This window comes from Garra rufa, chromosome 17, assembly GCF_049309525.1.
Source record: "Garra rufa chromosome 17, GarRuf1.0, whole genome shotgun sequence".
NCBI lineage: Eukaryota > Metazoa > Chordata > Actinopteri > Cypriniformes > Cyprinidae > Garra > Garra rufa.
In genome coordinates, this window is record NC_133377.1 from 25,554,791 (window position 1) to 25,570,217 (window position 15,427).

Genomic DNA, 15,427 nt, shown 5'->3' on the forward strand with positions numbered 1-15,427 from the left:
CCACACTTCCTGTTTGGCCAACAAGGCTCTGTACTGAAACCCAGACTTCTCTTCTCCTCCGGCTCTATTAATATTGTTGGCCAAATCTTCAAAGCTGTAAGTGAACAAGAAGTAAAACTGAGAAAATAAGCACTTTCATTATTACACAATTCGCATCTCTTACATGGTAGACTGAGGGAATTCGTTTTATGAATATTACACCAAATCACCTAGACTGGCTGACCTCATAATAACATAAACAAATACATATTCGTACTCAAGTCTAAAATTGTCTTCCTGTTCCTGCTCCTCTCTTTTTCATCACTCTATCTCACATTCGTTCTCTCTCTCCTTTGTCCTTATAAGGAAGTGGAGCAGTTGGTGGACTTTGGGCGGAAACAGCGCGCGGTGACAGCTGGGAACTTCAACACGCTCATACAGGAAGACAACGCAGACGGGAGCCCGTAACACACCCATTCAACATCAAAGACTAAAGCCAGGACCACTGTAACATTTCTCAGACGGTAACGGTAAGGAAAAAAGGCCGAATGCATTGCCTGCTTTGTTAGATATCTGTGTTAACCGACTTGCCGGCGAAATCTTTTCTAGACAGAGCGCGCCGCTGCGTCTGAGCGCAAATCATGACAACTGAAACGGGCATCGCTCAGGCATTATATTGGCAAAAGCGATAAATCCTCACAGTGGCAGTAGGCCTTATGAATAAAACGCGTTTTATCATACAACTACATGTATGCAGGTTTCATAACAGCAGTGTAATGCTTCGGGTGGAAAAGTTCCTGATCTTGCAGAGCCCAGCGCCCAGTGATGAGAAGTCTGATTCACTTTTGCGAATCGGTTCTTTCGAGCAGTTCATTTCGAAGAACCGATTCAAATTCTGTGATTCTTTTGCGTCATTACGTCAAACGCTTTTATTAAAAAGAACAGTTTCGCATGTCTTTGTGAACTCTCGTTTGACCAAATCGTAAACATATTTCCAGTTTATTTGTAGAATAATATTTAGCTAAATCAATTTAGATCCTTGGTCATCGTTTTAAAGCTCATTCATTACTCTCGGTTTTAGTTTTTGAGTTGTTTATTCAAAAAACCGAATTCAATTCAATTCATAAATTGTTAATCCCAGTCTTGTGAATCGGTTCAAGTGATCCGACTGAGAATCGCTACAGCGCAAATATAGGAAGTGGGGCGGGCGTAAAGTGCAGGAAATCTGAACGCAAGCTTATCGCGATTGCTACATTGTTTCCGTGTTCATATTATTTTCTATAAACAGTCGCTTTGTATAGTCTGACTGAATGCTCGACCGTGTTGCCCGGCTGGCCTGATTATTCAGTCAAATCAAATCACATCAAATCTCTTGGCTTGCTTCTTGCCTCTTGCCTCGTATCCTATTGCAATCCTATTAATGGCTTGATTGCTTGTCAAGAAAGACAGTTGACTATTGGTAGTGTTGTATATGTATGCATGTATGTTTTATGAATGTGGCACATCTCACCCTGCGCTATGCCGAGACTGGATCTGATGTGGCCTAGTTTTACTAGTCCTGAAGCATAAATGACCTGTTTTTATGTCCAGAAGCACAGCTTGCACCCTTACGCTTGACGTTTCAGTGTTACTTTTGAATGGACTGTAGGTTTCTTATCTTGTTTTGACATTTTTATCTTTAGGGTGTTACCTGGAGAATTTAGAGCAGGTGTAATGCAGTGTTTCTATACTGAGGCACAGAAACTATTGCCTTTAGTGTGACATAACACACTAAATGTGGGTAAAAATCAGCTGTGGTGGGTAATGCACATTAACTCAGTATTTTATTATTAATAAAGATATTATTAATAAATTAGTTCCTCAAACCAGGAGCCAACATTAGAAAAATGAAATGTTTTTATTTTGTGACCCTGGACCACAAAACCAGTCGTAAGGGTCTTTTTTTTTTTTTTTTTTTTTTAAATTGACTGAATAAAAAGCTAAATAAATAAGTGTTTTTTTTTAAATAAGCAAAGATACACCTATTTGAAAATCTGGAATCTGAGGGTGCAAAAAATCTAAATATAAGGAAATCACCTTTAAAGTTGTCCAAATTAAGTTCTTAGCAATGCATATTACTAGTCAAAAATTAAGTTTTAATATATTTACGGTAGGAAATTGACAAAATGTATTCATGGAACATGATCTAAATATCCTAATGATTTTTTAGTATAAAATAAAAATAATATTTTTGACCCTTACAATGTATTGCTGGCTATTGCTCCAAATATACCCATGCTAACTGTTTTTGTTCTCCAGGGTCACCTATTTTATTTTATTTATATACATTTTTTAATGGTATTGGCATACAGTGATTAACTCATAAAACTGAAAGCTTTCAAGTCACTGATTCAGAATCAAATTTAATAATACATTTGTGTAAATCCTAGCAGTGATTTTAATAATCTGGTTTGTTTATTTTATTATTATTTTTGGCTAGTAGAAGTTTTGATTGGCTTGGCTTTAAGTTTCCTTGTTGGCTGATGAGTGAAGAAGGTAATTTTAAACCCAAATGATTAGGCAGTTTAGATCATCTCATTGATTTTCCTACATCTGGAGGTGGCTGTTTCTTCAGTAATTCTTGTTGACTCAGTCTGGTTTTTAGGCAGAGGACACTAGAAACTGGTCTGAAATAGTTTACCTGAGGCAAGACAATTTGACTGCTCTAATTTGAATGTGAATATTTCCTTACAATGCGAAAAAGGGAGAAAAGAGAAATTTGAATCTAGTTTGACTCTAATCTGCCCGTTGAAATTGTGCATATTACCTGTTTTATTTGCTTGTGTGTTTTTGTTTCCTCAAAGGTGAATGTGCTTCTGTGATTTTATTCCTGCGTGATCAAATGTTTTGTTCATTCTAGTTGCGTGAACATTTGAAAACAACAGCCACAGCTGTTTGTGGCCACCAAGGAGTCTGTTATTATACATATAACAGTATTGTTATTAACTAGCGTTTTCTCGATACTAGTGCAATGTAATGTATCCAACATGTACTTTACTCTTAATAGTTTTCTACTGTAGTTATAATGCAGTCTTGGGAAATTTATGATTCCCGGAGGAGTTACAAATAAGTGAGATTTTTCCCTCTGGATTTCGTGCAAGCTCTCATTAAAGGCACTTGATTACGTGCTCATATGGATACCTGAACATTTCCCAGAAGAGCCATTCAGGTGAGAGGAGGAGTGAGTCAGTGAGCCAGATTCATGTATCAGGTTTCTGTTATGTAATGTTACCCGTTTGCTGTGAATGCTTGTGAAGGGGCAGTAAAAAGGGACTTGCCCTTTGAAAGTTGCCCAGAGAAGGCAAACAAGATCTGCTTCCTCCTTTTTGTATCTTTAGAGGTTTGGCATATTTTTCTTTTCTCAGGTGCAGATTTTTTTCTTCCTGTAGCATTTTTGTGGGACAGCATGTTATGGCACGTCCTACATTCTCTCCAGGCTTTTCACATTGTGCATCCATATTTTCCATCTGTTGACTTTTTATGCACATATGCACACTTCCATTGTTTCTCGTTGTTCATTTTACCATAAATATAAATGAGTGTAATAAGTCAAATTGAAAAAGGCAGAGTATATGGCCTTGAAAAATGCGATATCTCGCCCACTGATGTTCAAGTTCACCGAGATAGGCAAATGTCCTTATAGCCACTTGTGGCACTTTGGACCAAGGCCATGCATACCGAATTACATGTGGATAGGACAAATGGGTGCATAGTTATGGCCTTTTTATTTATTTATTTATTTTTTACTGTTATAGCGCCACCAAGTGGCCAAGCTCTGCAACTTTTTTCATGTGACCTCAGATTCAGCTCTTACATGAGCGTTGTGAGTTTCGCAAAGATATCTCATTCTGTTCAAAACCTATTGCTGTTTTATTCAAAGAGGCTCTGCCCCTTTCAAATGTTTTGGCGCCCCTTTGCAATGGTGAGTTAAAAGTTGCAGCTTTTTGGTTAATTCCAGAGAATCTTCCTGCACTGGTTTGGTTCCGACCAGGTGAAAACCCTAGGACTAGTTCGCAAAAGAAAGTTTAGTCTGAGGTAAGCCAAGGATTCCAACGTCATAAGACACTTGAGCCTGCGATGAACATTTTAGGAGTTAAGTGTGTTTTCATACCTTTGATCGCTGTAGTGCTCCAGTGAGGCCGACTGGGGTGAGCCTTGGTGACGTTGTAGATGGTGTGAGTACTACAATCCCTCCAAGTTTCAAGTCTCTATGACTTATGGTTTGGTCTGCCCGATCAGTTTTACGTGGAGATTGCTGATCCTTGGCCACTCTAACAATTACAATAGGGTTTCAGAGCTACGTGCTTGAATCCCTAAAGAAACTACCTTGATTTTCTGGTAAAATTACTTCTCTCTAAAGACATATGCTAGACTTTTCCAATCATTTTAAAGTTTGCTTAAACCTCTCTTACTAACAATCGCATCTGATTATGGTGATTTCTTTACAATGTCTGTTTTTGTAATCACTGAGCCGTCTCTCTCTTTTTCTCACCGATCAGGCATGGCAGAGCTGGCGGGTCTAGTGCAGCGTTTGGAGGTGGCTGTGGGCCGTCTGGAGGCCATGTCCAGTTCTGGGGGTGGAGGTGGCCCTACAGCTGCATCTGGAGGTAATAAGAAAAATGTAAACCAGATCTGTCTGACTAAAATTAGCATTGTTTACTGCTTCGGAGTTAGGAATTTGCACTTGGGAATTAAGCTTTGCTGCACAAATTATCTTCCCTCAAATCACATAGTTTGTTGAAAATCCATGTACTATTACTTTAGCAGTAGATTACTAAAAAGCCTATAGACTTGCAAGGCATTAATATCATAATTATGTGGGAGTTCTTTTGGCTTAGCCCTGTAAATGACTATTTTAGAACTGTGAGTGCATAGTGAAACTGCCATTAGGACATGTCCGCAGGAAGACTAAGTGCTTGTTGCTGGAAATGTTGTAATGTCTCTGGTCAAGACGTGGTGTCATTCTGCTCTTGTTTCTCTTCTCATCAGTGGTTTCGGTGTATGTTGAAGCCTATGATGGCTTGATCTCTGGCCCTGTGGCTCAGTATGCCGCCCTCAGTCAGAAGATAGGGGGTGACGTCCAGAAACATGTACGTAATGCAGCGCTGTCATTATAGCACCTGAATTCTGTGACACATTGATAAAGAATTCACTCAGTGTGTATTATCCTTTGTTTCGTGTCATAGGCTGAGATGATGAAGCAGGCCTTTTCCTGTCAAAGACAGCTTCTGGTCACTGCCTCCAACTCTCAGAAACCTTCTGATGTAAGTGTTCCTGCACCATATTACACTACCAGTCAAAAGTCTTTGAACAGTAAGATGTTTAATGTTGGGGGGTTTTTTTTGTTGGTTTTTTTTAAAGAATTCTCTTCTGCTCACCAAGCCTGCGTGTATTTGATCCAAAGTACAGCAAAAACATTTTTTTTTTTTTACTATTTAAAATATATATTTTTAAATTGAACATGTTTTAAATGTAATTTCCTGTGATCAAAGGTAAATTTTCAGCATCATTACTCCAGTCTTCAGTGTCATATGATCCTTTAGAAATCACTATAATATGCTGATTTGCTGTTCAAGTTTAATTATTATTTTCAATATTTAAAACAGTTGAGTACATTTTTTTTCAGGATTCATTGATAAATAGAAAGATACAAAGATCAGCATTTATCTGAAATATTTTTTTTGTAACATTATACACTATACCATTCAAAAGTTTGGAGTCAGTATAATTTTTTGGGAAAGAAATAATAGAAATTAATGCTTTGATTTAGCAAGGATTGTTTAAATTGATCAAACTTGAGGATAAAGACATTTATAATGTTACAAAATATATCTATTTCAAGTAAATGCTGTTCTTTTGAACTTTCTATTCATTGAAAAAAAAACTGTTTTCAACATCATAATACATGTTTTTGAGCAGCAAATCAGAATGTTAGAATGTTTTTTGAAGGATTATGTGACTGGAGTAATGATGCTAAAAATTCAGCTTTGAAATCACAGGAATAAATTACATTTTAAAATATATTCTACTAAGTTTTACTGTTTTTCTGTACCTTGGATCAAATAAATGCAGGCTTGGTGAGCAGAAGAGACTTCTTTAAAAAACACTGTTCAAAAACTTATGTTGAATGTTAAAATAAGACCGACTTCTGCGGTACCATTTAAATTGGTATGATTTGATTAATGTTTTTAATCATTGTTTAATTAGTGTGTTTTATGCTACTCTTAAAGCTGCATTTTGTTTATTAAAATACAATAAAAACAGTAACAGAATAAATTCAATTTAAAATATTTTGTTTATTTTAATATATTTAAAAATATATACTAAATATATAATTAAATATAATATATATATATGTGACCCTGGACCACAAAACCAGTCTTAAGTCGCTGGGGTATATTTGTAGCAATAGCCAAAAATACATTGTATGGGTCAAAATTATTGATTTTTCTTTTATGTCAAAAATCATTAGGAAATTAAGTAAAGATCATGTTCCATGAAGATTTTTTGTAAAATTCCTACTGTAAACCTATCCAAATGTAATTTTTGATTAGTAATATGCATTAAGAACTTAATTTGGACAACTTTAAAGGTGATTTTCTCAGTATTCTGATTTTTTGCACCCTTAGATTTCAGATTTTCAAATAGATGTATCTCGGCCAAATATTGTCCTATCCTAACAAACCATACATCAAAAGAAAGCTTATTTATTGAGCTTTCATTTGTTGTATACATCTCAGTTTTGTAAAATTTAACCTTATGACTGGTTTTGTGGTCCAGGGTCACATATATGTATTTATAATTTGTCCCTGTGGTTTTTAGCATTATTAATCCAGTCTTCAGTGTCACATAGTGCATCAGAAATCAATCTAATATTCTGATTTGCTGCTCAAGAAACATTTCTTCTATTATAATTTCTTATAAAACAGGTGTGCTGCTCAATATTTTAGTGGAAACTAGGATACTTTTTTACAGATTTGAATAGAATGTCATTTGTAACATCATAAATGTCTTAACTGTCACTTTTGATCAATTTAATGCTTCCTTGCTCATTAAAGATATTAGTTTTTTTTTTTTTTTACTTACTGAACCCAAAGTTTTATATAGTAGTGTAACTTTGACTCCAACGTCATTTGCTATTTTTGTAACATTTTCTCATAATCTCATTTGTCTGTTCCTCTTTTCCTCAATTTCCTCTGTTATATAGTCTGCTCTGACCTCTCTGCTGGCCCCTGTGTCTAAAGCGATCCAGGAGGTGCAGTCGTTCCGTGAGAAGAACCGCTCCTCACCTTTCTTCAACCACCTCTCTGCTGTCAGCGAGAGCGTTCCCGCCCTTGGCTGGGTTGCCATGGTAAGGTCGGAGGGTGGAGTCTAGAACTGTCAATTCAATTCATGTTTATTTGCTCAGAGCTTTTCATAATACAAATAATTGTTAAGCAGCTTTTATCAAATTAAAGCTTCTACATTACATTTAGGAGTTTAGATTTAGGATGTCCATATCTCCCTGACTACCAGCTCTTCATTTATTTTAATAAACATTATCATTTTCTTTCTAAATGTGTTAGGCACCAAAGCCAGGCCCCTATGTGAAGGAGATGCAGGACGCTGCCATGTTTTACACAAACCGTGTGCTCAAGGATTACAAGGAGAAGTATGTATCTGTCTGTGATGTGAAGCAGCTTCTCTGTATGCCAGGCAAAATGGCATATCTGTCAATTATTCTTATTCATTTTTTTTTTCTTTTTTCTTTTTTTTTTTTTTTAGAGATAAGATGCATGTGGACTGGGTCCATGCCTATGTGACCATTTGGACTGAGCTGCAGGGCTACATCAAGCAGCACCACACCACTGGACTGAGCTGGAGCAAGACTGTGAGCCACATTCTTGAGTGTTCACATCTTTGTTTCTGAAAACAAATTTCCCAAATATTTAACCATTTTGGTTTCACAGGGTCCGGTTGCTTCAGCCTCTGGAGGTGCCCCGTGTGGAGGAGCACCAGCCCCACCTCCTCCAGGTCCTCCTCCACCCCCCATGGACTTTGACAAATCGTCGGGTGGAGACTCTGGACCAGTCAATCGCAATGCTCTCTTTGCCTCCATCAACAAGGGAGCTGATATTACTAAAGGTATTAAATGGATTCCTGACTTGATATAGTACTGCAAATGGATATGATGTTGTTTGGGAAAATGGGGTCAAAATGTATCCATCATAATGCACAAAACATTTAGTTGCACTTTTATTGCTTTTTAGATGATGGAAGGTTCATTGCTAAAACATTAAGCAGTTCTTTTGACTAAATGGAAATGATGCAGATAGTTCCACTTGATGCACTGTAATGGGAGCATCAGTGTGTGTGTGTGTGTGTATTTATAAAGGTCAATGCAGCCTTCATGATTTAAAAAAAAGGGCACAGTGCCTTCACTTGTGCACCTCCATGAGGCTGTAGGGTATCTAATTTGCCATTTATTATTATTAAATAACTATTATAAAAGTGTTATTTTAGTTCCATTGCGAAACTATTAAATTTTTCATATTTTGAACCAGTTTTATTTTATTGTTTTTAGTTTTTATAAAAAAAAATTATATAGTCTATATAGTTTTTATAAATTTTTATCAGTTTTATTTATTATTACATAACTAATAATTAAATACATTTTTTTAAATTTAGTTTAGTTAACTTCAACTAAATTAACCCTGATTATAACAGCCATAATAAATTATTATTATTATTAATTAATAATAACCTTTAAAAAGTGTTATTTTAGTATCATTGTGATTACTGTTAATGTTTTTAATATTTTGAACCAGGTTTTTTAAATGTTTTCAGTTCATTTGGTCATTAGTTCATTTTATCTATAATTTTTATTTCAGCTTTATTATTTTATTACATAAAGTTAAACTAATTTAAAGTATTTTTTTTACTTCAGTTAAAGTTTGTTTTATTTCAAGTAACAGCCGTAATACATCTTTATATTTTCAGTTTAAAGGAACACTCCACTTTTTTTGGAAATGGGCTCATTCTCCAACTCCCCCCGAGTTAATAAGTTGAGTTTTACCATTTTGAAATCCATTCAGCCGTTCTCCTGTTCTGGCGATATCACTTTTAGCATAGCTTAGCATAGATCATTGAATCCTATTAGACCAATAGCATCACCTTCAAAAATGACCAACGAGTTTCGGTATTTGTCCTATTTAAAACTTGACTCTTCTGTAGACATATCGTGTACTAAGACCGGTGGAAATGCAAAGTTTCAAATTTCTAGGCTGATAAGATTAGGAACTACACTCCCATTCCGGTGTAATAGTCAAGGAAGTTTGCTGCCGTAATATGGCCGAAGCAGGAGCAGCAATACCACGCAGCACATGTGCAAATGCTAACCTAGCTGGGAACTCATTTCTGATAATACTCCGCCTGCTTCGGCCATATTACGGCAGCAAACTTCCTTGACTATTACGTCGGAATGGAAGTGTAGTTCCTAATCTTATCATTTTATAAACTCGCAGCTTTGCATTTCCACCGGTCTTAGTACACGATATAACTACAGAAGAGTCAAGTTTTAAATACAACAAATATGGAAACTCGTTGGTCATTTTTGAACGCGATGCTATTGGTCTAATAGGATTCAATGATCTATGCTAAGCTATGCTAAAAGTGATATCGCCAGAACAGGAGAACGGCTGAATGGATTTCAAAACGGTAAAAATCAACTTATTAACTCGGGGGGGAGTTGGAGAATGAGCCTATTTCCAAAAAAAGTGGAGCGTTCCTTTAATTGTTGTTCTGTTTTTTTTTTTTTTTTGTTTTTTTTTTTTTACTTCAGTTACAGTTTGTTTTATTTCAAGTAACAGCCGTAATACATTTTTATATTTTCAGTTTAATTGTTGTTTTTGTTTTTTTTGTTTGTTTGTTTACTTCAGTTAAAGTTTGTTGTGTTTCAAGTGATGACTTTTTTATGGTTTTGGTTAACTAAATTTACCCTTTTAAGCTATAATTTATTTATTTATTCTTTCATAAATAACCAAAAGTGTTATTTTAGTTTTCATTGTGATAATATTAATGTTTTTAATATTTTGAACCAGGTTTTTTTTTTATATATATAATATATATATATATATATATATATATATATATATATATATATATATATATATATATATATACACACACACACACTATATATATATGTATGTTTATTTATTTTAGTTATAGTAATTTTGTGTTTTTGTCATTGTAGTGGTTTTTTTATGTCTATATAGTTTTTATTTTGGTTTTATTTAGTTGTTTTTTTACTTCCGTTTAAGTTTGTTTTGTTTCAAGTACCAGATTTTTTTTTTTTTTATGGTTTTAGTTTGTTTTGGTTAACTAAATTAACCTTGATTGTAATAGATGTAATTTATTTATTATTTTATTTGTGAATTTGGCAAACAATTTTTATCCAAAGTAACTATTACTTAAAACTACTTTATTTGAATTTTTAAAAACTGTAATTACAATAATTATACATATATATAAAAACCTGGTTCAAAATATTAATATGTATGTATGTATGTATATATGTGTTTATATATATATATATGTATGTATGTTTATTTATTTTAGTTATAGTAATTTTGTGTTTTTGTCATTGTAGTGTTTTTTTTATGTCTATATAGTTTTTATTTTGGTTTTATTTAGTTGTTTTTTTTTTTTACTTCCATTTAAGTTTGTTTTATTTCAAGTACCAGATTTTTTTTAATGGTTTTAGTTTGTTTTGGTTAACTAAATTAACCGTGATTGTAATAGCTGTAATTTATTTATTTATTTATTATTTTGTTTGTGAATTTGGCAAACAATTTTTATCCCAAGTAACTATTACTTAAAACTACTTTATTTGAATTTTTTTAAACCGTAATTACAATAATTCTCACATTCATGTTACCATCAAGTACCTAGTATACCCAGAACTACCAACACTGTTTACTTCCCTACCCATACAATCATGGCAATAAAAAGAACTGAGTTAACACACAATCTATAAGATATTAGTAGAAACTCAGTCAAAATGTCTCTTGTTTGTCTAGCTTATCAGTTGTTCCACGCAGAAAGGCTGAACTCAGAGGGGAAAAAATCCAACAAATAAAGATAAAAAACCTATTACTTCTATTAGGCTAATAATATTAATGCAACATAAAGAGTATATGCTTTGTCAATATTTGTGTTCCCTGGAATAGGAATTTATGAAGACTTATCTTTAATATCCCTGTCCTTTTAACTCACTTTAAGGACTGAAACATGTGTCTGATGACCAGAAGACCCATAAGAATCCTGCACTCAAATCCCAAGCAGGTCCTTTGCCTTCTGGGCCCAAACCCTTCGCTGCTCGTCCCACAGCAGCAGCCAGCCCAGCCCGAACTCTGCCCCCAGTGCTGGAGCTGGACGGCAAGAAATGGAAAGTGGTGAGTGAGTCAGTATGCCGTTATAGTCTGTGTATGCAGCTAAAATTATTTTTGGAAAGACTATTTTAAAAGGTATTTTCCATCTCAATCTTGGATGCGTTTACACATGCTGATAAAAGATGTGCAGTTTTTGTATTGGACTAAACATTGACAGTAGAATTTTTGGGGAATTTTTGCGAAGACTCAACACTGTTTGGCCAGTTCATTTAACTACTTCTGCTGATTCTCTCTTGGGCTTTTTCCCCCTACAGGAAAATCATGAGGGAGCCCATGGCCTTGTGATCAGTGATACAGAACTAAAACAGGTGGTTTATGCCTTTAAGTGCAACAACAGCACTTTACAGGTGAAGGGGAAGATCAACTCCATTATTCTAGGTATGTACACACTACCTCTATTTCCTCCAGTGTTCACTTTGTTTTTATATAGGTAGAAAGTTTAGACATAAGTTTGATGTTCTGTTGTTGTCTTTATAGATAACTGTAAGAAATTGGGTCTCGTCTTTGATGATGTTGTGGGCATTATTGAGGTGATCAACTGCAAAGATGTCAAGGTCCAGGTGTGTAAACTCTTGCTTTAGTACCTGTACTTCTTGCTTTTAGTATCTCATTTATATATTCTAAAAAAGTTTTTTATTGGGATCAATGGTTCTATGAAGAATTGATGAAAAAAAAAAAAATTATAGATGAAAAAGGCTTTTTAAAATGTTCTTTTAAGAACTGTTTACTGAAAGGTTCTTTGGGGAACTAAAAATGGTTCTTCTATGGCATCACCGCAAAAACATCCTTTTGGAACCTTTATTTTTAAGAGTGTAGATGTACCTGAAGTGTCATTTAGGATGGCCACACACGATTTTCAAATCTTAAACATGTTTGATATTTACGATTTGAGTTCAGGGACACTCAGTCTCATTTAAGAGCAGTTAAATAATCGGAATGACGCCACTCAGTAGACGATTTTTTTGGACAAAAAGTTGTTTAAGACAAGCCTTGAATCAGGCCACACTCCCTAATCGTTTGGGGTGCAAATCAGGCTTAAAATCTGCCTTAATTTTTTTTTTTTTTAATGTGATTCTAAATGGAAGCGTTTCCACCACAATGAAAGCTTATGACTTTTTATTCAGATTTTTCTGAGAAAAATGGTTTATATCTTGAAATTTGGAGTTTGCATTTAAATTTTTAGACAATTTTTATTTATTTATTTTTTCTTTTAATTCCCACCACAGAATAAAAAAGAAATTGCCACCTTTACCAGAAAGTCAGAATTGTGGGATTAAAAATCAAAATTACTGTTTTTTTTTTTTTGTTGTTGTTGTTTTTATCCTGTGGCAAAAACAAGCTTCCATAGAAATGGTTGTATAAAATAAAAAAATACAATAAAATAAAATGAGGTTATTATGTAAATGCCCTTCAAACATTTTCTTTTCAACATTTTAGCATGTTGAGGTAAATACTGCTGTTAATTAAAATGTTTTAACATACTGATACATACACTGCCAGTCAAAAGTTTTTGAACAGTAAGATTTTTAATGTTTTCTTATTTGATCCAAAGTACAGCAAAAAAAAAAAATTTCTTTAAATTTTATTTTAAAAATGTATTAATTTTACTATTAAAATAACTTTTCTATTTTACTGTCACATGATCCTTCAGAAATCACTCTTAATATGCTGATGTTCTGTCTGAAACATTTTTTTATTATTATCAATATTTAAAACAGTTGAGTACTTTTTATTTTTTAATTTATTTGATCCAAAAAATAAAAGGATGCTTTTATATTTCTCAAAATTAATTAGGACATTTATAATGTACAAAGACTTCTATTTCAGATAAATGCTGTTCTTCTGAACTTACTACTCATCAAAAAAACCTAACAAAATTCTACTTGGCTGTTTTCAACATAATGTTTTTTCTGAGCAGCAAATCAGAATATTAAAATGATTTCTTTAAGAATAATGTGACTGGAGTAACGATGCTAAAACTCGGCATTGAAATCACAGAAATAAATCACATTTTGAAATTTATATTCAAATAGAAAACTTATTTTAAATGGTAAAAATTTAAATTTTACTGTTTTTGCTGTACTTCAGTTTGGATCAATAAATGCAGGCTTGGTGAGCAGAAGAGACTTCTTAAAAAAAAAAAAAAAAATCTTACTGTTTAAAAACTTTTGACTGGTGGTGTATAAATGTTATACTCTTCTGAGCTAAGTCAAAACAAATTAATATTTTATTAAGTTATTAACATCAGCCTTGTGTGATCCAATCACATTTGGTCAGACAGGACTGATCGTGATTACATATGTCCCTTAAACACTTCTGCTTCTGAATTTTAAACTCATCACAAATGCGATCAGTTTGAGCACAATGGTAGTTTTATGAAAATGTCGTCTTTCATTCAGTGGAACTGATTACATTTATATTAATTTTAATTAAAATTTAATTCTCCTAATGGTCCAGATATCTTGATATTGCCACTTTTTCTTTCTCATCACTCTTTGCGTCTGTATCTTTTTCTGAGCCATTGTTCTTCTGTTGATTTCCAGGTTATGGGTAAGGTGCCAACCATCTCCATCAACAAGACAGATGGCTGCCATGTGTACCTGAGCAAGGACTCTCTGTCATGTGAAATCATCAGCGCTAAGAGCTCAGAGATGAACGTGCTGGTGCCCAACAAAGATGGAGAATATGTAAGTGACAGAGCGAATCGTCAACAATTGGTAAGATTATTATAATAAGTGTGAGTAATACCTTTTCTATTTCTGTTTTATTCCAGACTGAGATCCCAGTCCCCGAACAATTCAAAACCGTATGGGACGGTAGCAAGCTGGTCACCACAGCGACCGAGATTGCGGGATAAAGGACCAGCCTGTGTGAGACCACCCCCATTGCAATGTCCTACCTGACTGACCAACGAGCTTATACTACAGCGTAGAATGGAATGCCAACCAGGTCCACTCTCCTATCAGCCAATCAGAGCGGCAATCATATCTTCTTCAGCTAGTGGCATGACTGCTTGCTTACCACAAGCACGTGCTCAGTCAGCGGCAGGGCTCCATTCTCTTCTATTCCATTGATTTAAAACGTTAGCACTTGAAATTGATTGCCAACAGTTGAGGTGTTTTCATGTGTTTTGTTTCGTTGTTGTCTTGCAGCCATACTAGGCAAAATAACGTGAATGGCCAACATGAGGAAGCAAGTTATTTTAATCATATTTTGTAATTTTGATGTCATTAGTTTGTTTTTCATTTGCATTTTTTTGGTCAGGAGGCAGGTGTTGGGGGAGGTCACTGCGTTTTTTGTTTTTTTTTGTTTAACATATGCAATTCAGATCTGAAGCACACAAATGTCCCTCTTCAGACCACCAACGCAGACGTTTACTGTAACTTTATTAATGTTTTGTTTCTAGGGATAATTTGAATGAAGATTTGTATCAAATTTTAGAGGACGAATTGGCGACTTGCAGGATTACAGTTATATTTCCAATCATGACACTGAAACGATGTTTAAAAACAATAGTTGCTTTAGGAACTCTCATTATTCTCTTGATTTCATATTGTATTCCAGAGCACATGCACATTCCCTGTAATATAAATAAATGAACATTCCATGGTTCATGACAGAAAGGTGTGGAAAGTGTTTTGATGTCTTCTTGAGTGTCTTTGGCACAAACTGGAGAGGAGGCAGAGAAGGGGACACAGCGTAACGTTGTGATGTTCACGGTACAGTCCATGTCTGATATAACTATCTGCTGTACAGATACTGGTTTTACATGACTTGTGTCCACCTCTTGCTCTCATCACATGCTTTAACTAGTTTAGACTTTAATTCCAACCTCTTAATCTTTACTTTCCATTCTATTGAGGCCACAAATAAGAATTTCTTTTGTATCATTTGTCTTTTTTTGTCTTTATTTGGCTGAGAATTAGTACTGGAGAACAAACATCATTAAAACTGTTGCAATAAATAACATCACTTTT

General features: G+C 34.4%; 1 protein-coding gene across 1 annotated transcript; it reads left to right on the forward strand.

Annotated features, from left to right (window-relative positions):
* Window positions 1–354: 354 nt before the first annotated feature.
* On the forward strand, window positions 355–15,427 carry cap1 (CAP, adenylate cyclase-associated protein 1 (yeast)). The gene is made up of 13 exons (XM_073821822.1): window positions 355–509; window positions 4,518–4,625; window positions 5,008–5,108; window positions 5,205–5,282; window positions 7,226–7,369; window positions 7,584–7,669; window positions 7,783–7,888; window positions 7,968–8,142; window positions 11,281–11,453; window positions 11,705–11,828; window positions 11,928–12,010; window positions 13,994–14,137; window positions 14,224–15,427. Exons 2-13 carry the CDS (start codon window positions 4,520–4,522, stop codon window positions 14,305–14,307), a joined length of 1,404 nt encoding a protein of 467 aa, XP_073677923.1. The 5' UTR covers window positions 355–509; window positions 4,518–4,519; the 3' UTR covers window positions 14,308–15,427.